The following is a 23,252-nucleotide window of genomic DNA, read 5'->3' as shown; positions in this document are numbered from 1 at the left end:
TATACACTTACAACATGATAATATACTTCCAGTAGAACTTGCACACTTAAGAATTTAGTAGGTTTACCCTGTAAATGTTTTTCAATCCTTATAGTACTAGGTCAAGGAGCATGGGAAGCTTTTTTCCCCATCCCTATATGACAGTGATCAAACAAAACCTATATGGGTTTAACAACAGACTCAGAATAATAATACATTTTATTTGATGGTGCCTTTCAAGTCATGTGTTTGAGGCTAGTTTCAAAATATCTAATCATTTCAGTTTCCACTGACTCCCCTCAGAGCTGGGAGTATGACAATGCTGCTTAGACAAAAGACAGCCAAATGTGTGAGAAATACAAACGTTTTATTAATGGCACAGGTGATGACATCACGCTGTCAGTGAGAAAAACTCACGTTTCTTCATCTTGATGCAGCAGAAGGGATCAAGAATATGGCAAGTGGTTGGCATAGCAACAGGAGTCAGGTGCGCTTGCACGTGTGTGTTGTCTGTGCACACAATTGGATATTCATGTTTAATGAAAAAAAAAATTGTTAAAAAAAAAAGCAAATGGTGAAAGTGAGGTTTGTGCGCGCATGCGTGCGAGGACATACATTTGTAGTGTGGATTTAATATGAATTAGTGTTTCCTAATGTTTAATTAATACTAATCAATAAGCAACATTTTGATTTTATAAAAGCACAAAATACACGATCTAAAAGGCGCAGACCTGGAGGAAACCGGCGCAGAATTTACGCAGGAATGCGCAAAAAAACCCTCCAGATATGAAGGCGTTAATTTGCTCGTGCGCTCGTGAGGGTTTGCATGGGGGGAGGGGACCCCTGCACATCACTGAGTGTGTGTGGATGGCGTGGGCTTCTCTGCTCCAAACCGCACAGTATCATCATCATCACTCGGTTCACAGCGACAGCCGCGTACGCATCATCATCCTCATCCTCATCACCATCTCCGGACTGAAGAGGAGCACCGCGCAGGAGGAAAGGTGAGCATTGATATACCGTGGATTATAATTAGCTTGTTTTTTTGGTGGCAAATGGCGTATTATAGCGTAATTTTTTTGGCATTAAGACATCATGAGTAAGAGACGATGGGCGTGTTCTCCAACCGTTGGCTTCACCAGGCAATTAAGATCGATTTTGTGAATCGAGTCGCGGGCCTTTCTATAATCTAATCCAGGTCGTGACAAGCTGCTGGCAGTGAGATTTCTAAGAATGAACGCAGATGTCAGGAAGCAGACGAGGAAACAATTGGCTGGTTTTTGTGACAGATTAATATTTTAATCCGGCCGTATTTATGGGATGTGTAAATTGGCCTGTTGGCGACAAGGCCTTTTTTTCTTTAGCATAAATGAAGACGAAATGACTGACCTGGAGGCTTATATTTGCTCATATTTAAGCAGTGTCTTGAATTGATGCCTGTAAGACACTAAAACCACTTAACATATAGGCCTATTATAACCCTGTTAGAGATAAGCCTGTAAGAGCATATTATTAAGATTGTAGAACGATTTTTTGTTGTTTTTTTCACGATTTTTATGCATCTATAATTGTATGTTATCTTCAGGTGTGCGGGTTATTTCTAATGGCATCTCACAATTGGAGAAAAAAGAGCGTTTATAAGCCCTTGTGCATGTGATGTGATGGCTATCTAGCCTGTTTGGCCCTACAAGGAAGTGGTAAACTGATGCTGATTGATTTTTGAATGGGGGGGGAGGAAAAAAAACAAACAGTAAAAGGCTTTCTGAAGCCAGAGAGCAGTAATCTCCACCCTCCTCTTCCTCAGACCTGTCTGCTCTTCTGCACTGACAGCGATGTGTGTGTCAGGCTGCACGGGGCTGTAGAGATGCTGTCAAGTTGACAACAGCAAAAAAGGAAGAAAAGTGGGTTTAAAGCTTTTGTTGGAGTCCACCCTGTGTTTTCCTTTATAGGTTATTTTCTTTGAGCAAATCAAACTAGAAAGTACAATAAAATGAATGCATGTAGCTTACCTGTTGCATAAAGGATTTAATAGTGAGGGAAGTAGCTTTGCATCCATCTATCTATCCATCTTGCTAGCTAGAAGAGCTTCTTTTTATACATTGTGCTAACACAGTTGACATGTCACAGTATTAAAACAAGTGTACGAAATAAATATAAAGATGGTTGATTTCCCTTTATCCACCTTACTTTTAGCGTCCTGGCCTATTGTCACACTAGCATGGCTTACACTGTTGTTTATAGACACCTGTATCTTCCTGCAGTCAAAATTTAGCTATGAAAAAAGTCCAATCAGATTTGTTTGATGGAGCTGTATGCTGGAATAATGACCAAACTAACTAAACTTCATTAATACGTACCCATTTTACAGAAGACAGTTTTATTTATCATAGTAAGAAAAGCACAGGTGTTATTTACAATGGTAACTGTTAACCATAATCACTCGGCGGCAATTTTTCTCTGACGTCATGCTCAGGGTGGGAAGCTCAAACGCTGTATGCTGTGTCCCATCCAGGGGCTTCAGCCTTCGAAGGCTGTATTTGAAGGCTGATTGCGTCACAGCGGTACGTTGAAGGCTCCTTCAGATGCGTCCTACTTTTCCTGGGATCCATCGGGTGCATCCTCCACGGCCCAACGTATCCCGAGATTCATTCATCAAACTAGATGGCGGACTCTTATGCAGCTGAAGAATAAACTTAGAATGTCAAAGTATTTGTTTCAACTCAATCGAATAGCTAGCTTTACACGTTTAAAAAACTAAGCTATGCTAGCTAGTAAGCTCGCTAGCTACCTGTTGCTAGTTGACAGGAGCAGCGTTTGGTGACTCAAGGGTACAGCTTGTGACGCAAACAGGAAATCCTCCATAGACCAGACCACCTCATTTCAGTTCGGCTTTAACGGTCTATGCAAGCTATGAATGACACAGCCTCCGTAGACCGTGTCCTTCGACGGCTGCACCCCCTGGATTGGGAGGTGTCAATACTGCTGATTATCTAGGTTGTAATTTGTACAAAAAATCCTGATTGAAAAGAAACTGAAAAACGTTGGAAAGTGAAAATACAGAGGGACCTATAGGGCCATAGTTCAAGTAAAAACAACATATTTGATGACCCATTAGCTACCAACAGACAACAGCTAATGTTAGCATACAACCACTTACTAGCAAATAATACTGTAAGCTAGGAATTGCATGGCAGAAAGCTAACATTAGCTTCTTATTTTTGTTGTATGATACTATAGGAAAGGCGTTCATTTCTAGCTAACATTGCTGTTAGCAAGAAACTTGTTGTTTCCTAATATTAGCTTTTGTGTTTGTAGCTAATAGGATGTCTAATATGTTGTTTTTCCAAAGCTAATTCTCTAAATGCTACATATTTCGTATTATTATTTCAAAAGGTAATGTTAGCATTCAGCAACTTCCTAGCTAACGGTAACATTAGCTAGGAGGGGGCCACAGCTTTTGTTTTTAAAAGCTGTTGTCTGACAGTAGCTTATGCGTAATTAAATGTTGTTATAACTTGTAATATGGCCCAGTGTTCCCCTGGATTTTCTCCAATCATTGTCTTTTCAGTTGCTCATTAATAGGTAATTGCTGAAAACATAATGACTTGTCAGATTTCCCACATACAACTGACAACCTGGCATACAGCAGCACAACATTATAATAGCATCTGAGCTCCCTACCTTGAGCATGATGTCAAAGGAGGCTGGCGGATGGCGGCTATGTGAATATGGTCAATGGATTTTTTTCTATCTTTCAGTTAGCTCTGAAAACTAAACAGACCTGTGCAGGTATATCGTGTGTGCAAGGGCTTTGTTGTTGTTTCCTCTCCACATTACTTTCTCCAGGCTTGTTTGCCTGTGTTTTTCAGACTGTAGTGAATACAGGCCTGTAAGTGCAGGAGTCCAGGATATTATTAGGTTAGTGTCCCACAGTTTAGCCTGGCTGACCAGGCCTGTGGGGTTCCTTTGATCGGTGCCAGTAAATCTGCTCGGCTCGCTGACAGTGAAGGATCTGTGGCCTTATGACTGAGGATGATGTTTGAATTGGATTTAACATTAACAAATAAACGCATATGTTGTGCATTATTCCAGATACAGATGCTGGTATAGGTCAACTTTATATCCTGGACAATCTCGGATCCCATCGGCTATAGTCTGAGATGATATAGCCTCTGACATCTCTGACACAGCGTCAAGGGAATTCATCTCAAGTTAAATTTTAGATCTAGAAGCTGTTAGCTGAACTTGTATGCAGATGTCTGTTTACGCTGGGTTGGTATTATGGCGGATTACTTTCCACCTGCTTTTGCTCTTCTCACGGACTGTTTTTCTTGCATACACCGCAGCCTGCTGATACGAGATTGGTCAATATTACTCGGACTACAAGCGTAGTTCAAACGGAAACCAGAACACTTGCCTTCCTGGAAATCCATGTCCCTGCCTACAGATTTTAACTATGTAGACTATTCTATTATGTAGAATCTGAAAATAGAGATTATATCCTGGATAACTTTGATTATAAAACCCACTATAATCATCAATCTTATATTATTCAACATACCTATTATAACATTTCCATAGCAATTAGCACAGATTATGCTAACAGGCATTAACTGCACCTCGATACAAACAAGAATTTGCTTCACTGATGTAGATTAAACTAAGGCATACACCTAGTGCTGTAACTATATTGAGGACATACTGTAGCGTCATGTTCTCCAACCTAAACAGCAGTTTTGCTGTTCTGTATTGCAAGTGGAGCAGTATTAAAGGTTGATCTTAATTTAATTTAATTTTAGATATTTAAATTTGAATGTTTTAGTCCAAAAATCTTAAATACATAAACATATAATTAAGGTATTTTATAATTAACAATAATAATCTTATGGCGGGATTGTGCAGAACGCTTTGAGGTTATACCAAGACCACCATGTAGGGAACAACGAATAACAGAAAATATTAGTAAACAGTAAAAAATATTGAATACAGTTATTTTTTATGGCGAGTCAATAGATTCTGACCCCTGTCCTCAATATTTCTAGAGTCCTGTATCCCTGGCGGACATTTAAAGTTCTGTCTGCCTGTTATTACCTATCAGCTTTTCAAACAGGGGTCAAAGTGAATGTCACAGTGAGCTCCCTCATTCTGTCTGCTCTTTCCTTTGCACTACCAAATCAAAGTGACATGTTTTATTGCACGCTGACCTGAGGCTCACAGCGTCTCAGGACCAAAGCATATGGACGAGGGTATCATCAGTGAACTACACGAGTCCTTATAAATGTTCTCCTCTCTAAAGGAGACGTGATACTGCAGCAGATAAAACGCACATCGATCTTCCGTCTTCTTCTTCTCAATTTCAAGCCTCATTTAGTCTGGCACACAGCTCCTGTAAATCATTAGTTTTTTCAATTAAGGAACATTTTCTGGCCTTATTTGATTAATCCATATTGGTTTTGTGCAATAATGTAAATATATTAAACATTTAATCAATTATACTCTTCAATAACTCAGTGCAGGCGTTTGTGTGCAGTCGTTAAAAGAAATAATGAGGAGGTGTTAGTATATGTTAGGATGTGGGATGATGACAAACAGCGAGGGCGCAACAGTTATTTTCTTTGATTTCAAACTAGTGTCTGATCCTTTGGAGCTCATCCTCTCAGTCACATTACATCTGAGTCATGGTCACGTACTGTAGCTCTTGACCAGGAACTTCAACTGAGGCATTCAAGGCCTTTCCGCACCACGAGACGTCCATTAAAAATCACTCTCACTATTCCAGGCCTCATGTCTCGCCCTGTAATTGCTTCTCAGGCCCATCTGTGACGCAGCAGAAAGCGCATGCTGAGCAGATATGGAAATGCAACAGGTGTAGGAAATATATCACGAAAGGCTGGTTAGGTGGTTGGTTACCTGCATGAATGAACAAAGATCAGGTCATAGAAAAGAACATGTAAGGAGACAATAAGACCATTAAAGAAACCCAGAGAACGACTGCAACACATTTTTGTGCACTCTTTGTTCTTTATAGTTGTTTTATGTCTTGGTACAGTTGTTCTGTGTCTTATTGTTGTCATTATGTGTGTTTTTGAAGTCATTTCGAGTCTCTTAGTGTAATTTTGTGCATTGTTGTTTAGGTTCTCCTTATAGTCCAAAACCTTTTATCTCTTTGTTGTAATTTTGTGTCCATTTGTAGTAGTTTTGCATCTCTTTGTAGTTTTTTTTGTCTACTTGTAGTAGTTATGTGCCTCTTTTTAGTCCTTTATTTGTCTCTTTGCAATTGACCCCTCGCTAAGCCCCTCCCTTGAACGGCCACTGCCCAATCCTACGTTAGCAACCGTAACTAGGCATGGGAGGCCTGTCAGGCTTTCAGAACAAGGAGCAATGCCGAAACGGTGCGCATGTGGAATCTGCAAGTCCGACAGCGGATATCCCCAAAGTGTATTGCGCCATTGATGTGGCAAACGTGTACAGGATTTTGTCTTGGCTGTGCCTTTAGGAGCTCCTGTGTATATGGATTGAGCCCACGATATGCGAGCATCATCCTGATGAGCTTTAAACAAAATTAAAAGCGGGATCATTTAGTTTTGCTAGAAATAGGCTAAAACATATTAGATAATGAAAGTTATAGTGAGTCATAACTTAACTTTAGCTCAAAATTAAACAATATATTGACTTACCCTGCTGGGCAAGAACATTGTTGTTCCTGTATGATTGTCCTTAACGTGAGTTGTCAAGGCGTGGGTGGGCGGGTGATGCTTGCTTTGGGACCGGTGAGCTTTTGCCTCCATTTTGATGTCCTCTTCATTTTCAACGCTCCGCTGACAAATTATATTCTGGATGTAGTTTTCAAATGCGTATTCTCTCTGATATTTGGGAACTATTTTTCCAGAAATTTGCTATTAATTCCTCTCATTGTTATAGTTGAAAACGCCAAAATATGCTAAAGCTTGACAGGCATAGCAACAGTAACCAAGGGGGTCGGGACTTAGCGAAGGGTCAATTGCATTTTGTAGTGTCTCTTTGTAGTCCTTTTCTATGTCTTTGTGATGATTATTTGTCTTCATTTTGTGTCGTTTGGAGAAGTTTTACATCTCTATCTTGTTCTTTTTGGTGACCTGTTAGTTTTCATTTCTGTGTTGTCATTTTGTGTACATTTGTAGTTGTAGCTTTTCTTCCTCCTTTTGTAATAATAATAATAATAATAATAATAATAATAATAGATTTTATTTGATGGTGCCTTTCAGGTCACCCAAGGTCACCTTACAGGGAATAAAAGCATCAAAAAGACATCAAACATTATTAAAACCAGACATCAACCTAAAACAAGTGTAGTGCACAGTGTCAAAGTGAATATGCCAGTTTGAACAGGTGGGTTTTGAGTTTGGATTTGAATGTTGTGATGGAGTTTGACTGTCTTATGTGTGGGGGGAGGGAGTTCCATAGTCTGGGTGCCGAGCAGCTGAAGGCTCGGGCACCCATGGTGCTGAGGCTTGATGTGGGGATGGTTAATAGTCCAGCAGAGGCTGAGCGGAGGGTGTGGGAGGGGCTGTGATCTTGGAGGAGGTCAACTACTGTCAACTGTATCTGTTTTTCATTTAAATAGTAATTTTGTGTCTATTTGTAGAAGTTTTGTGTCTCTTTCTGATCATTTCTCATTTGTTGTGGTCTCTTTGTAGTCTTTTGATCTACTCTCCAACAAGAAATGTCATATTGTAGTTTCAACAGCCACTTTAGATCATGGACGACCAGGCCGTCAATTGTGACGTGTCACCAGGAATTCAAACTCATGCTTTTGAAGCTCCCATCAAACGCCTCTCTTGATAACAATGAAACCTGCGACTAATCCATGAATGATTTCAAAAACCAAACAAAGTTAATTTATATTTCCATTTTCTCCACAGACACAAGAAGAACCTGTGGTGGTTCAACTCGTCAAATCTGTGAGGTGTATCTTGAATAAATTGAAGCAGGTGGCCTCTCCACTAAATCTCTGACCTGTTTTACACCCGCCCAGCCTCTTTAAAATGGAGGACGGCTACCAAAACCGGACTGCCTTCATTAAAGGTGCCAAAGACATTGCCAAAGAAGTCAAGCGGCAAGCGAGTAAGAAGGTCGGCCGTTCAGTGGATCGGGTGACCGATGAGTACAGCAAGCGCTCCTACAGCCGCTTTGAAGAGGACGATGATGATGACTACCCCATGCAGGGCAGCCAGGATGGAGGCTATTACCGTGGAGACAGCCAGGCAGCCAACGATGACGAGGGTGGCCACAGCGACTCCACGGAGGGCCACGATGAAGATGATGAGATCTACGAGGGCGAGTATCAGGGAATTCCAAGGGCAGAGTCAGGCAAAGGCAGCCTGGCAGGAGGCCCGGGCTCTGTGAGGGCTGGCGCTCAGCAGTTCAGAGATATCGGCGTGTCGGAGGCAGAGAGGAGGAAGGACCAGGAGGAGCTGGCTCAACAGTACGAGACCATTTTACAAGAGTGCGGTCACGGGAAGTTCCAGTGGACCCTGTACTTTGTTCTGGGGCTGGCTCTCATGGCAGACGGTGTGGAGATCTTCGTGGTCGGGTTTGTGCTGCCCAGCGCTGAGAAGGATATGTGCCTGTCTGAACCTAACAAGAGCATGCTGGGTAAGACGCTTTTACTGCTGATTGTGTCTCCTACTTCTGGTGTACAGTCTCACAGCAAGCAAGCAAGTGTCCTACAATCAAGTCTAATCGCATAACTTGTCCATTGAAAATGCAAATGTAGGCAACCCATGTACCTATCAGCTGTGTGCTCAACATAAGAGTTGAAAGGTAAACTCTCATGTAAACGATGGGAGGGTTAATTATCATCCTTTTTTTGAACATAAAACAAACTCTTTATGTGATTTTCTTTACTGGAAAAGAGATACAATATAACCAACAGCAAGTACGGTGTCGTCTGCGTACTGACACACTCTTAGAAGAAACTTCAAGCTCCCTGTTGAGCTCTCTCCAGCCAGCTACCATCGTTTTAGGATTCAGATAGATAACTCCTCATTAACTTCAAACATCAGTGGTTCAAGGTGAGCAACAGAATATGTAGAATATATAGAAACAAGGCGTCTGGCAAAAGTTCAACTCAAATTGGCGCACTTTATCGGTTTAAGCTAGTTGGGACATTCCAAAAAGAAGTCAATATGTCATTGATGCTTGCTTGTATCGCATTCAATGAAGACACATTGTCGCTTCACTTTTTGCTTAAAGATAAGCCTGTCTTTTGGCTATATTCTTATTATGGTCAACAAATCCCCCAAAAAACCAATGAATTGATTCTACCAACAACAATCGGCTTTGTATCAAAGGCCTGACAGAGCCTGAAACATTAAAAACACATGAGCCACACTGTTACACTCCATGAAGTGCCCCTTCAATATTATAAACATTACTAGTAAAGCAGCAAATGTGTATTAATCCACAGCTGAAAATAGTCCCCAACAAATACCTTGTTCTCTCCTGTTTGAGCAGTGTTTGCAGTTGTTGTTGGTTTTGCTGTTTTCATTGGATTTGTTGACGATGAGAAAAAATAAAGAATAGCTCCTCATTTTGTGAAGATGAGAGGTTTGTTGCTGTCAATGTTTAAACTGCTGTCTGCCTGTCTTTAGAAGGCCGGCTGTCAGCAGATTAAGCTTCAGACTGCAACGTAAAAGCTCTGCAGTTTAAATTTAAATAGATAACCTAATCATTTGATTAACAAATACTTTTATCACACGTTTATGTTTACGTCCTTTCTTCCTCTCCACAGGTCTGATTGTATACTTCGGGATGATGGTGGGGGCGTTCCTCTGGGGGGCTCTGGCTGACCGGATAGGCCGTCGACAGTCTCTCCTCATCTCTCTCTCCATCAACAGTATCTTCTCCTTCTTCTCCTCCTTCGTCCAGGGATACAGCACCTTTCTCTTTTGCCGGCTCCTTTCCGGTGTTGGGTAAATTGAAAAATATTGTATATATGCTCTTAAACCTGGGTCACTTATCCTGATCTGATCTGTCAATCAATTTAATGTTACACTGTATGTGTTTTAGCTTACTCAGGGTTCGATTCCAACCTCTGCCAACGTATCCATTTCCTTTTCCCCCACAGTCATTTAACAATACAATTATGCACAGAGTGTCTGTAAAGGTTCTCAGTCATCCAGGTCATGGTATTTCTAAGCTTAATCCAAAAGACAACTGGATTTGAAGAACTTCAACAAAGTCTAGTTGCCTTTTGGGTTACACTAAAAAATAATTTCAAAACTCCAAACTAATCCCTGAAGGCAGGGCAATCAGATAGCATGGATAGAGTATCCCATCCGTGTATCAGAGGGTAGGATCAGACCCTGGTTTGAATCCAACCTCGGTCAACATTTCCAGTTTCCTCACAGTCACTAACCAATACAATTATGCACAACTGAAAAACCCCAAATGAAACCCTGAATCAAAGTTTCTCAACACTCAGAGTTTTTAAATCATTTAAAACTGCAGTCTCCCCGGTTTAGTGAAGTGGCAAATTGAGATACTGACAAATCCATTTGTGGTGCAATTAATCACTTTCCCACAGACCGTCTGTGAGTCAGTGTTGCACTGTGGTGATGGAGTGATGAAAGCTAATCATGTTTAAGCTTTAGTGACCAAACAAAACAACCAGTGCGGGAAATTAGACACTGGAGGATGAAGATTCAGGGCGTGGTGCTCTAGTTTTACGGAAGGAGTAACAAAATGCTGTTAATTTTTATTTAAACAACAGCGCAGCTTATCATAGATTATATCTTCTTTTTGCAGGATTGGTGGCTCGATCCCCATCGTGTTTTCCTTTTATTCTGAGTTTCTGGCCCAAGAGAAGCGTGGTGAACACCTCAGCTGGCTCTGCATGTTCTGGATGATCGGGGGAATATATGCATCTGCCATGGCCTGGGCTATAATCCCACATTATGGTGAGTACAGTTACCCATCCCTGAATTTATGAGGTTGTTGGTTGCTACCAAAGCTCGCTGATGGTCCGCATTTTGGTTTTCAATCACAGCAATAGTTCAAAATTTTGGGGAAAACACTCTTGTGCTCTCTTGCCAACAGTTAGATGAGATGATTGATACCACACTCATATATGTTAATTACATATAAATCTATTGCTAATTAGCTTATTTTAGCTTAGCTTAGCATAAAGACTGGAAACTACTTTGTTTTTGTACTGGATCATGGTAAATCTCAGTAAGTAGCATGTTACATGTTGTTTGGATGGATTATTCTTTGGCTCTTAGCAGTGCCAGACAAAGGCTGAGCCTAGCATAAATACTCTGGTACACAACCCCCATTAAAATAGTGATGTTTCTTAAACCGTAAGTTGTGTGTCGTGTGTTAAAAACGGGATATAACCTTGGAAGCTTTAGATGGGCTTGTGGGCGGATTTGGATTTTGTTCCCTTCATACAGAGCCAGGATAGCTGTTTCCAGTCTTTATGGAATGCTAAACTAAGCTAAGCTAAGCTAAGCAGCTGCCAAATGTAGCTTTACATTTAAAAGACAATATAACAGTGGGTTCAGTCTTCTCATCTACATTGCTGAAAAAAGCCAACAGGCACATTTCAGTGTAAGCTTGTTGGTGAAACTGTGCTGGTTTAAGCTAATTTGCTAGCAAGCAGCTTCCCAGAAACACAATGCACTGCAGCTGACCTCTGACTTCCCTGAAGGCAAGTAAAAATAAGAACATGGTTCATAACTGTGTCACATCAAATTGAACATACTCCCTAGTGACCTTATTGATTTGACGCACATTTGTTGGGCAAAGTGAAAGTGTGAGCTCAGTTTTTCATGTTGTTTTTTGTCTCCTCAGGATGGAGTTTCCAGATGGGCTCTGCGTATCAGTTCCACAGCTGGCGTGTGTTTGTGTTAGTGTGCGCTTTTCCCTCTGTTGCCGCCATCGCTGCCCTCAGTGCCATGCCAGAGAGCCCACGCTTCTACTTAGAGGTTAGCAGACGTGCTTGTTGACAGTAACGTCATGCCTAAAGTTGATTGTAATTTTCTTTTAAAATAAAGGGTACAATACCAAAAAAAATCAGAGAAAGGCTGTAAATATTATGTTTTCTTTTTTTCTAAACAGAATGGCAAACACGACGAAGGCTGGATGATTCTGAAGCAAGTTCATGACACCAACATGAGAGCAAAGGGGCACCCAGAGAGAGTGTTTACTGTGAGTATATTTGATATTACTTTTTTAATCTCTTTAACAACATAATTTTAGTCAGGTTTTTAGGCGTCTTATATCTTCATTAGATAGCTGACAGAAGATATGTGTGGCTATATGTAAGGTACAGAGCGCAGGCAGAGAATGGGAATATAAGCAAATAGTGGGGGAAATGCCTCTATGCTGGACTCAAAGCATTATGAGGAAGAGTTTTAGGCCACTTGTAGGAGGTTACTCTGGAAATTCCTCTCTGACATCTGGCTGGAGTTAACCTCTGATAGACCTGTGTCTCTTTCACCCAAGGTCACCACCATTAAGACGGTGAAACAGATGGATGAGCTGGTGGACACTGGCACTGACACTCCCGTCTGGCAGCGATACAGGCTGAAGATTATGAGCCTCTCCCAACAGGTGAGTGAACGTCGGAGGGAAACACTTTACACAGTCTTAAATTTGGGTTTTAGTTTGGGAAAATTGTCTTTCGTGCAGGCAGTTCTGAACATAAACTGTAATCGAATTTTAATGAGGGCTTCTTTAAGAATATAGCTATGGTACCACATTATGACTCTGCAGCCTTTTAAAGCTTGGGGGCATGCTTTGGAAAGGCCTCAGAGGAGAAGGAATCTGTGTAAATGAACAGCGCCGATGTGGGTCAAAGCAAGTCTCAGAGTTTAAAATGCCATCTTTTTCCTTTCTAATTATATTGACCTTTTGACCTTTGTTTGATTTAATGAGAGAATTAAAACAGAAAAAACACACATTAGTGCAGCTTTGTTCCCGCCATTAAGACATGCAGATTTTCTCTGCTGCTTGTTTGATGACAAACAAATAAATGCATGATAAATGCTTGTGCCTCAGTTTTTTTGCCTTACATTGATTTTATTAGTGTGGCTGCTTTAAAGAAGCCTTTGCATTGCGTTGCAAAGTTGTGCATCACCCTTGCTCCCAATAGAAACTTTAGCAGCACCGTGCCTGATTTTTAATTTGTATTCATCCTCCAATCGGCACGCTGCACGCCTCCATCTTCTGTATCTGCTGCTGCACCACCCGCCTGCTTAATGCCTACTGAAAGCCTCCACTCTTAAAGTTGAAGCTGTAAAGATTATTCAATGTGGTTGCCAAGGATGGTCCACGCAAAGAAAACTTGCCTAGCTTCTGCCATGTTGTGTTCAAGGGTTAACCTGAACTGAAACATTATTAGATTAAAGTTCCACAAATGCAAAGTGTGCACGTGTAAAATATGTTTCATGAAGAGTTTATTAATCCCTTACTTTCTCTTTAAAAGTCGTCTGTTTTCTTGCTCCATGTTGCAGATCAGGAACAACATTCTCGCCTGCTTCAGCCCAGAGTATAAACGCACAACCTTCATGCTCATGGCTGTTTGGTTCACCATGTCTTTCAGGTAAACTTAATACTCATTAAACCTTTGATATATGGGGAATCAAGTTCAGTTTTGAGGCAAATTTTTTAACTCTCTGAAAACTTTGCAGCTATTACGGTCTGACGGTTTGGTTCCCTGACATGATCAAGTACATCCAGAAGCAGGAGTATGATTCCCGCACAAGGACCTTCACCAAAGAGCGAGTGGAGCACGTCACCTTTAACTTCACCCTGGAGAACCAAGTGCATCGCCAAGGACACTACTTCAACGACAAGTAAGTGTTTCCCGCGCTTAGGTAAACAGAGATGTCTTTTGTATAGTCCGATTGACATTTGCAATATATACAATACAAAGCTAAAGCTGGATACCCGTGACCTTTGACCTCAGGTTCCTCAACATGAAGATGAAATCAATGGTGTTTGAGGACTCTGTGTTCGAGGAGTGCTACTTTGAGGACATCACCTCCACACACACCTTCTTCAGAAACTGCACCTTCGTTGCAAGTTTGTTCTATAACACAGGTAAATATGACGTCATGACAAGTTAACAGAATGGTGATGGAAACCCTTTTTTAATATTAACTGGGTGTTGAGTTGAATTCCTCAAGTGTCGTTGTCGAAATGTTATGTTGTTCTGGTTAACAACATAAGCATACATTTTGAGTCGCATTTCTGGCCACCCAGCAAATATAAAGCCCCTTTCCCACTGGTCAAAAAACCCGCCAACACCAGGCTTTATTGCTTAGTGGGAAAGGTTATAATCGGCATTCAGACCCGGGTAATTATCGCCTCGGCTCCGATCGGCAATGATGGGAACACAAAACCTTGGTTGACACACTAGTGACGCAGCAGAAAAGAGACCGAAAGGAGTATGCTTCACTGGCAATTGGAAAAGAGACAATCGGCGTTGATTAGCAGGTCTTCCCGGGTCTGAAAAACCTGCGTCAACGCGCAGGGGAACTATCTGCCTCTTTAGGTGCTAAATGCTCCCCTAGGTTCAATATCTAGCTGCTAACTGTGTCTGTCTGCTGTTGGACAGGCTGCCTTCGGTGTTGTGAGAGGGTTTTTTTTGTTGCTGAAACATCTGTCTGCTGCATCTGGGAACAAACTAATGAGAGCAGTGAACCAAACCATCTTGTTACATGCCATTAAAGCAAAGTAATTACTTAAATGCTCTGTAGAACTGAGGGGGACATCCAAGTGTTTCCATTCACATTACATAAAGTCATTAGATCCCAAATAAAGCAATATAGAATTACAAACAGTAAAATCATTACACTGTTTGTTTCACTGCTGCTCGGGGAAAAAACATGAATCATTTGATTTAAAACATGAATTTAAATTAGATTACTTCTGAAGTAAAAATAAAGAAAAGACAAAACGCAGTTGTTGAGCAGGACTGCAACCATGGAAACAATCTGTTGCGAGTATCCCCGGGTTACCTCTCTGCAGAAGTGTTACTGTAGCAACGTAAACAGACGTCCAGACCAGCCTGTCTGACAGCAGAGAGCAGATGGGACTAACACTGAAACAGAGCTCTGTGATTAAGAAGAAACAGACGTAGGAATGACACGAATTGCGCAAGACGTCGTTTATGTCGCGTCGTCAGCGAGCATGTGCGAAGATTTAGAAGAAATAGAAAACATGATGGAATAATTTATTTGTTTATGTGGAAGCTGCAGTCAGTGGTTTTCTGCGTGTTTTTCCAATCAATATGTCAGATTCAGCCTGAGAGGAAGCGCTAACTCTGCTAACACAAGACTGAAATCTCAACATCCTTAAAGCCAGCCATACATTCTTTTATCTACACGTCATATTTTGCATCTCAAATTGTGTGATTATTCAGCACTTTTAGGTCTGACTCCCCTTCATAAAGCTGTGTTTGGTTATCGGTATGGACGCAGTTTCAGCAGCGTCATCAGAAAGCTGCCGTTTGTGCGGCTGCAGAGAGTATAACCAGAGAACAGAGCAGCAGAGCTCGCAACCTCAAGGGAAGCTGCTGCTGAAAGACAGCGAGACCGCTACCGACCTCTTCCATATTTTCCCTCTTATTTATTTTCTAATGTTCAAAGTGATAGATGCATTTTTAATGTTCGGTTTTTGCCTGAAAGGAATTTAGATTAAAAACAGCCTCTGGCAGATGATTGGTGGTGTGGTGGCGGTGCAAACGTCCGGGTGCTCTTTGCTGAGAGACTGAGAAACTGATTATTTATTCAAGAGTGCAATAAGGTTTGCTTTGAAAGGTTGGCGGAAACAGGGGAAAGATATTCTTGTAATCTCACGAATGCTGCAACCCTACTGAGTCATTTTAAGTGGCGGCGTTTTGAGGGGCAGCTGTGGCTCAGAAGTAAAGTGTGTCGCCCTACAATCTGAAGGTTGGTGGTTTGATCCCCAGCTCTTTCAGTCGAAGTACCCTTGGGCAAGATACTAAACCCCAAATGGCACTTATTTAGAGTATGATGTAGGATGTGGTTGTGAAAGGGTGAGTGTGACGTAGAGTAAAAGCAGTCGGAACACTGGAAAGGAGCTCTCTAAGTGCAGGTCATTTACCATCTTTAAAAAGCACTGTGCTATAGTGCTAAGACTTTGATTGATCTATTTTCCAGGATAACAAATAAACATATATATAATGCATTCTTTCACTCCTGAAGTTTTTCAGCCTGAGGAGCAACTTCAGTCCTCCCTTATGCAGGTTACTTTATTTGTACCTTTAGTTTTTACTGTTGAAGTCAAATGCACGCGATAACAACAAAAGGTAATCCTTATATGTATAAAAACTTCCACATTTTATGAATAATATTCTCTGACTGAAGGGCTGCACGGTGGTGCAGTGGTTAGCACTGTCACAGCTAGAAGGTTCCTGGTCCAGATCCCAGGTTTGGATGTAGGGGGCCTTTCTGTGTGCTCTCCCCGGGCATCCGTGGGTCCCCTCTGGGTACTCCAGCTTAGTCATGCTCGTTTGGTTCATTGGTGACTCTAAAATGACCCGTAGGTGTGAGTGTGAGTGTGAAAGGTTGCCTGTATCTATGTGTCAGCCTTGTGATTGACTGGCGATCAGTCCAGGGTGTACCCTGCCTCTCGCCTCATGACGGCTGGGATAGCCTCCCGCCCCACGCGACCCAAACAGGATAAGCGGTGTAGATAATGGATGGATGGATGGATGTTCCCTGACTGACTGAAATCCAGGTCCAGAAACGTCCTCTCATCTGGATTTTGTCAGAAAACTTTTGGAAAATCAAACTGTAAAACAATTTTCCCTTTCTTTCCTCATTTAAAACAATTTGCTTGCATTTATGTCCCTTAATTCTTCATGTATTCATATGTAATCATCATATTTCAGAACAGTCACTCCTCCCTCTCTTTCTCTCTCATCAGATTTGTTCAAATACAGGTTTGTCAACTGCAAACTGGTGAACAGCACGTTTATCCACAACAAGGAGGGCTGCATACTCGACTTCAGCGATGACTTCAACAATGCCTACATGATTTACTTTGTCAACTTCCTCGGCACGCTGGCCGTGTTGCCTGGCAACATCGTGTCTGCTCTATTGATGGACAAAATTGGGCGTTTAAGGATGCTGGGTGGGTAAATCTAATGAATGCAGATAACTCACTCATGGCTCGCTTAAGAGGCTGTTTAACTTAACGTCCTTCCTGTCTTTAAACAGCGGGGTCCAGTGTCATATCTTGTGTCAGCTGTTTCTTCCTGATGTTCGGCAACAGTGAGTCGGGGATGATCGCCCTCTTGTGTCTGTTTGGAGGCATCAGCATCGCCTCGTGGAACGCCCTGGATGTGATAACAGTGGAGCTGTACCCCTCGGATAAAAGGTGAGATCATGAGAGGCAGAAACTCAAGGCTGTTTTAAGTGTGATTTTATGTTGAATTGTAGAATAACGGGTGGTGGTGGTGGTGGTGGTGAAAATGCAACAAACCTTTAAAGGGTTTTTCTGACAGACGATTCATTTTTACATCTCATTGGGTTGCTTTTTTGGTCATGAGTGTAGATTCTTCCTGCAGGTGAACAGGTGCTATTTAATATGTTGATTCCCAATTATATGAATATGTTATAATTTTTCTTACATGCTCTGATGCAGGTTTTAACGCTAAAAAATGTTTAGTAGTAGTAGATTAGATTATTCAAAATAAATGTATTTAAAATATATATATATATATATATAGGCAATCTTTTTTTCCTTACTTGTTTTTTTTTTTTTCTTTTTAAAGGTCGACCTCTGTAAGGATCATTTCCGTAATGTTGTCAGACACGGGGGGTAACAACCTGAGCCTGTCAGTGGCAAAAACAAGCACTTTTAGTGGACGTACTTTGATCGAGCGCAGTTGCCCCAAGGGTTATGTTGCAGCCATTGCGGCCGTATCGTGACTACAGTGGAGGCTAACTACTGGACCGTTTTTTTTTCTAGGGCCCAAGGTTAAAAAAACAGAACTTCTCCTTTAATTTAAGTCTGACAAATATTCTATATTCATTATATCTAACAATAGGAATATATCTTAGCATATGTTATGACTTATTTTGCAAGATTAATAATACTTTTAAGAACATATTACAGTATAATATTCATGACACTCATATATAAGCAGAGACATAGTCTACCAAACTAAAGCTTAAACCATATGGTATCATTAAAGAGAACCTGACAGCAGTAAAGTGAAGCTGTGTTTTAGTAAGGGTGCCTTACTTTTTTAAAGATTTTATTTAAGGACCAAACTAAACCCTTTGTTTTTAATGCAATATTATGTGTAAAAAGTATTCTTGTTAGAAAAGTGTTTCACCACATCAACCGCAACTACGTGTGTCTGAAGTCAATGTAGGCTGGAACAGGATCTATTGGCAGTATGAGTTTTATGTTTTGACTCGTCTGAACTACAAATGAGAACAGAGGTGTGATTACGTTAAACGTAACATGTTTCAGTAGACTAATCTGGTCGGATCAGAATTGTTTGTATCGGTTGCTGAAAGTTGTGTATTGTCCCTCTTTCCTTCCTTCAGGACCACAGCGTTCGGCTTCCTGAACGCTCTCTGTAAGCTGGCGGCCGTCCTGGGCATCAGCATCTTCCAGTCATTCGTGGGCATCACCAAAGCTGTACCCATCTTGTTTGCAGCCGGCGCGCTGGCTGCCGGTAGTTTCCTTGCAACAAAGTTGCCTGAAACACGAGGCCAAGTGTTGCAGTAAAACAGACGACCAGCAGTGGGCAGCAGAGCGCAGCTGGCGTGTTGTCTGACAACTCGAGCCCGAACATCCCTGAGAGCTTCAGCGCTGCCCGTCACACACCAACAGAACAGACTGACACCCCCATTGTAAGCCCAGAATCCTTTGAAATACGGACCACATCAGTCAAAGTCTTCACAGAGCCACAGTGATAAGATAAGAGGTACTGTAAAACAACAGATCCTTTAAGTGTTACATGCAGGTTGACAAGTACAAATTGTGTGTACTGGAAGGATAATGTGTTAATTTGAAATGTTTTTTTCTGGGCCAATAGATCCTAAACACAATTAAGAAGCCAGAGATGTCAAATGAAGAGACTAAAAAAGCCATTAATGGGGAAAAGATTTAGTCGGTGTATGAGGTCCAATTTTGAATATGATTGCAGTGTGTTTCTTTCTCGTCTGTTTACAGCCTCGTTGTCTGGCTTTCAGTGCTTTCGCTCATTCGCTGTGGTGTTTACAGGTACAATTCACCTCACATTTACAGTCACACTGATGCTTCTTATTGATTTTTCTTTTAAAATCTATGAAATGAATCTGTCAGGGTGACTATATTTTCTCTATGAACGCCCCTGACCCTTGATCACTGCCTGCCTCTGAAGCTAGACCTTCTGAGCGCTTTTATTTTCTACCAAATACTCTCAAAACATTCCAGCGAGGCTCGATTTACTCGGAGACGGAGAGTTGAATGCTTCTCATGTCCCTGAATAAACCCAGTCTCCTCCTCTACATGTAACCTCAGACCGGTGGAGATGCATTTCACGGGATTCTCTGTCATTAATGGGAATAGTCTGATCCAGCTCCTCAGTGTTCAGTGTTAAACTCATGTTACATTCCCTCCCTGTTGCGGCAAACACAGGAACGTCTGTGGGACGGATTTTGGTCAGGTGTAAACCTCGCCAGAAGTAGAAGTCGTGTGAGTGTGCGTATGCATGTGTGTCTGAATCATGTGAGACAACACAAAGTGTCTGATTTATTTGTTTAAACGCCATCATGTGATGCAAATCAGTGCAGCCATGTGACCATATTTCACTGACCCAACAGCAGAATGTACAGAACAGCAGTCACGTTTTTAGAAACATATTACTGAATACATGCAGTAGCTCAGGTGAAGTGAAGTGTTTAGACCACGTTTACAGCTGGTATTATGTTCTAGCACCCCTCCACCAAGTAATTGTACATGCAGGATAGTTTTAAGACATCCCATACCTGCATTTTTTAGCCTTAATACGAAAACAAGTCACAAACTAGTCTTATAATTGAGCGAGAAAGTTAATTCCAACCGCTCAAGGTCGGCTTACATAGCTCCCAACTGCCTTTTCCAGTTAGCTTGGTGTTCAAAGAGGATAAAAGCTCACATATTTTTTTCCCAGAGATATTCAGTTGCTGTGTCTCTTTCAATTAAGGCTCCAAACACTCAAAGAACGCAGCTCCCTTTCTTAAAACTGTGTTATGCCCCGTAAAAGTCATGATGATTTTTCATACTCATAAGCACACATTGAACGGGACCAAAAGAAGAGAAATCAGTTTTAAAAAAGTCCTACTGATCAGGCATTTCAGCACAAAAAGAAAACAGAGATTACAAATCTCTTGTCTAATTTCATTTTAAGGGCTCTGCTTCCTGTCATTCCCCTTATTTTCTCTATTTGTGCCAGGAACTGTATGACACTGCTCAAAAGATCTGAATTGGACGGCTATTTGAGGATCATTATCGAAACATGTCCCTACTTGGTATCATTTCTCCAAAGGTGTACATCAATATCTGTGCTGACAATCAGTGAGTGAGTTCATGGGTGCTGCTGTGGCCCAGTAGAGTTTGTTGTTTCACCTCAAGACGTCCTCTGGATTGTGTGTGTGTGTGTGTGTGTGTGTGTGTGTGTGTGTGTGTGTGTGTGTGTGTGTGTGTGTGTGTGTGTATGTGTGTTCAGGAGATTGGAGGCTTTGGCATTGTCTGTTGGTGGGCCAGAGGAGACGAAAATGTAACTCAAAAACACACACTTCAGAAAGAGAGTGGATTTAATCTCAGCTGTAGGAGTTTGTCTGAGCTCTTCAACTGTATGCGTATGTTTATGTGTGTGTGTGTGTGTGTGTGTGTGTGTGTGTGTGTGTAAGAGAGAGAGACTTTAAAATAATTATTCAACATTTTAATAAATACTCTTATTTATTTTACAGACCAGATCAAGATGAGAAGATTGATACGACTCACATGTCTGTGCCTCTAAGCATTGAGCTAAAACCAGGAGGTCATTAGCTTAGCTTAGATTAGCATAAAGACTGGAAACTGGAGGACACAGCTAGCTGCTTCTGCCAAAGGCCAACTCTGAAGAAATTGTACGGACTACAGCTCTGTATAAAACCAAAACATGCTATATATGCTGGTGGGCAGATTTTGTAGCCTTATGCACGGGTCATGCTAGCTAGCTAAGGAAGTTAGCTAGTTCAAACATCCAATTTATATGGCTTCTAGTTCAAAGTTGGCATATGTTTTAGTAGCGAACACTTTCCATCAGTACCTAACATGAACTCCTGTTGCCATAGTGAATTCAGAATGTCCCACGCTAGCAGTTTCCCTCTATTTTAAGTCTTTATGCTAGGCTAAGCTAATCGGATCCTGGCTGCAGCTTCAAATTTAGGGCACAGGTATGAAATAAAAGTATTTCCTAATGTTGGACAATTATTTTTGATCCTAGAGTACATTCTGATGAACATGTCTCCCGTTTGCTGTTTGTGTATTAAGTCTTGTGTGTATTTAACGAACAAACTTGTCCCGTCTTCATGTTAGAGAGACTGTTTGGATGTGTCGTTAACGTGTGGATGTATGTGTCTATAAGCTGACTCTAAATAGTCCGTCACATATTTTTCTACTTTTTTCTGTTGCGGTGTTTTCATCCTTGTGATGAATTCGGCTCAGACGGGGACCATGGAAATATATTTACACTATGAGAAGAAAAAACAAACCTAATGCAATATATGCAGTGTAGAATTTAATGCTTTTATTCTTCAAAGTAGACTCGGGTGCTTTTTTGCTGTTACAGTTCGGTATATAAAACAAAGCCTGATATCGATAGCCAATCTCAGAGATAAGTCTCTGTTTAGAAATGCAGTAAAGGATCACATCTTTAATTCTCAAGAACGACTTCGCCCTCTAACCCTTCTGTATTCAACCGATCGTGACGCATGTTTGTATCGTATTGTCTGACTTCTTGGACGTCCTGTATGCCAGCTGTTTTTGTCTAAAGCAAGAACTAGTGTTTTCATTGTTGTATGATGACATAGATTTGTTGCTTGCAGTGATTGTTCTTAATCAAAGTGGGGTTAAAATTGGTGAAACTTGAGTATGTGTTCTGAAAGTAAGTTAGTGGTGACTGTGCTCCTTGTTTACCTTGGACCCAGGTGACTCTTTTTTATATATATGCCTGAATTTCTGAGGAGGACGCTTGTAGTCGTGCAATTCACAGAGGAACAAGATAAGGCCGGAAAAAGGCAATACACAGGGAGCTGAAAATGTGCATAAATAATGTACAATTTGATTTAAACTAGTTTGTCCACATGAGTCTGTTTTAAAAGGGGGAAGTGTAAGCAATAAAGTGGAGGCTTTCCCCTCTTCTGAGGAAACAGGAAGTTAAATCCAAAAGGACCACGCTTTATCAACTTATCAAAAGAGCCCCCTTTGTCAAACTGAAGCTCCCGTCCAAAATGTAAAAGTTTACTATTTAATGTTACTACGTGTAGAATTTCCATTCTATATATATATGTATAAACTATCAAAAGGGTCACTGGTTTGAGTTTTATCAATGATGACTGCAGTGACATGGGATGTGGTCAAAATAAAGCAAACACCAGTGATGAAGGAGGACCGACCATGCAAGAAAACAACTCCATCATCTGCAAAGAACTTTAACAAACCTTTGCCGTCGTTTGGACTGAAGGGATTTATGTTTCCGTTTCTTAAGTTTGACTCTGACCTGTTTATTAAATGATAAAAGTTCTACTCTAAATGTGAGTTCAATTCAAAAATCAATGTACCGTGTGTAGAAACTGTAGATGTTTGTACGTGCAAGTTTGGAATTTGTGGAACAAAAGATCAAGGAAAACAATTCCAAAAAAAGTTCAATATGACACAAAAATCTATTGTGTGTTGTCTTTGTGTTTTGTAAATGACTGAAAATCTTGGTAAATTCAGTATTTATTACTTCTGGATATTGAGAATATTTTAGTGATGCTGAAAAGGTGCTGTATTTATTTTATGTGAGAGTTGTTCATTATGCTGGGATTCGCACTTTTGTGCCATTTATCCAGTTCTATGAAGAAAATGATAAATCATTATGGAAATAAAACTTGAAAGAAAACCAATGTCATGCTTTGCATTACACAACATAAAGTCAGAGTTTATTTCGATCTTTAATGTAAATGTCACTGGGAGGTTGGACTGATCACAGGTGAAGCTGTTGGAGGGAAAGTTACTGGTTTTATTGCCAG

The 23,252-nt window shown here is 41.0% G+C and overlaps 1 protein-coding gene across 1 annotated transcript; it reads left to right on the top strand.

The window, feature by feature from the left end:
* The first annotated feature begins 833 nt into the window (after positions 1 to 833).
* On the top strand, positions 834 to 23,122 carry LOC138608482 (synaptic vesicle glycoprotein 2A-like). Its single transcript, XM_069681078.1, has 13 exons — positions 834 to 983; positions 7,881 to 8,613; positions 9,752 to 9,932; positions 10,768 to 10,919; positions 11,815 to 11,948; positions 12,082 to 12,171; positions 12,469 to 12,576; positions 13,479 to 13,567; positions 13,656 to 13,820; positions 13,934 to 14,067; positions 16,921 to 17,127; positions 17,214 to 17,373; positions 18,555 to 23,122. Exons 2-13 carry the CDS (start codon positions 8,004 to 8,006, stop codon positions 18,736 to 18,738), a joined length of 2,214 nt encoding a protein of 737 aa, XP_069537179.1. The 5' UTR covers positions 834 to 983; positions 7,881 to 8,003; the 3' UTR covers positions 18,739 to 23,122.
* The last annotated feature ends 130 nt before the right edge of the window (positions 23,123 to 23,252 follow it).

Source organism: Semicossyphus pulcher, unplaced genomic scaffold, assembly GCF_022749685.1.
Source record: "Semicossyphus pulcher isolate SPU_LCO1_2020_fin unplaced genomic scaffold, fSemPul1.0.p SCAF_5, whole genome shotgun sequence".
Classification (NCBI taxonomy): Eukaryota; Metazoa; Chordata; class Actinopteri; order Labriformes; family Labridae; genus Semicossyphus; species Semicossyphus pulcher.
The sequence above is the reverse complement of the archived record's forward strand: the minus strand, read 5'-3'. Positions and strand labels throughout refer to the sequence as shown.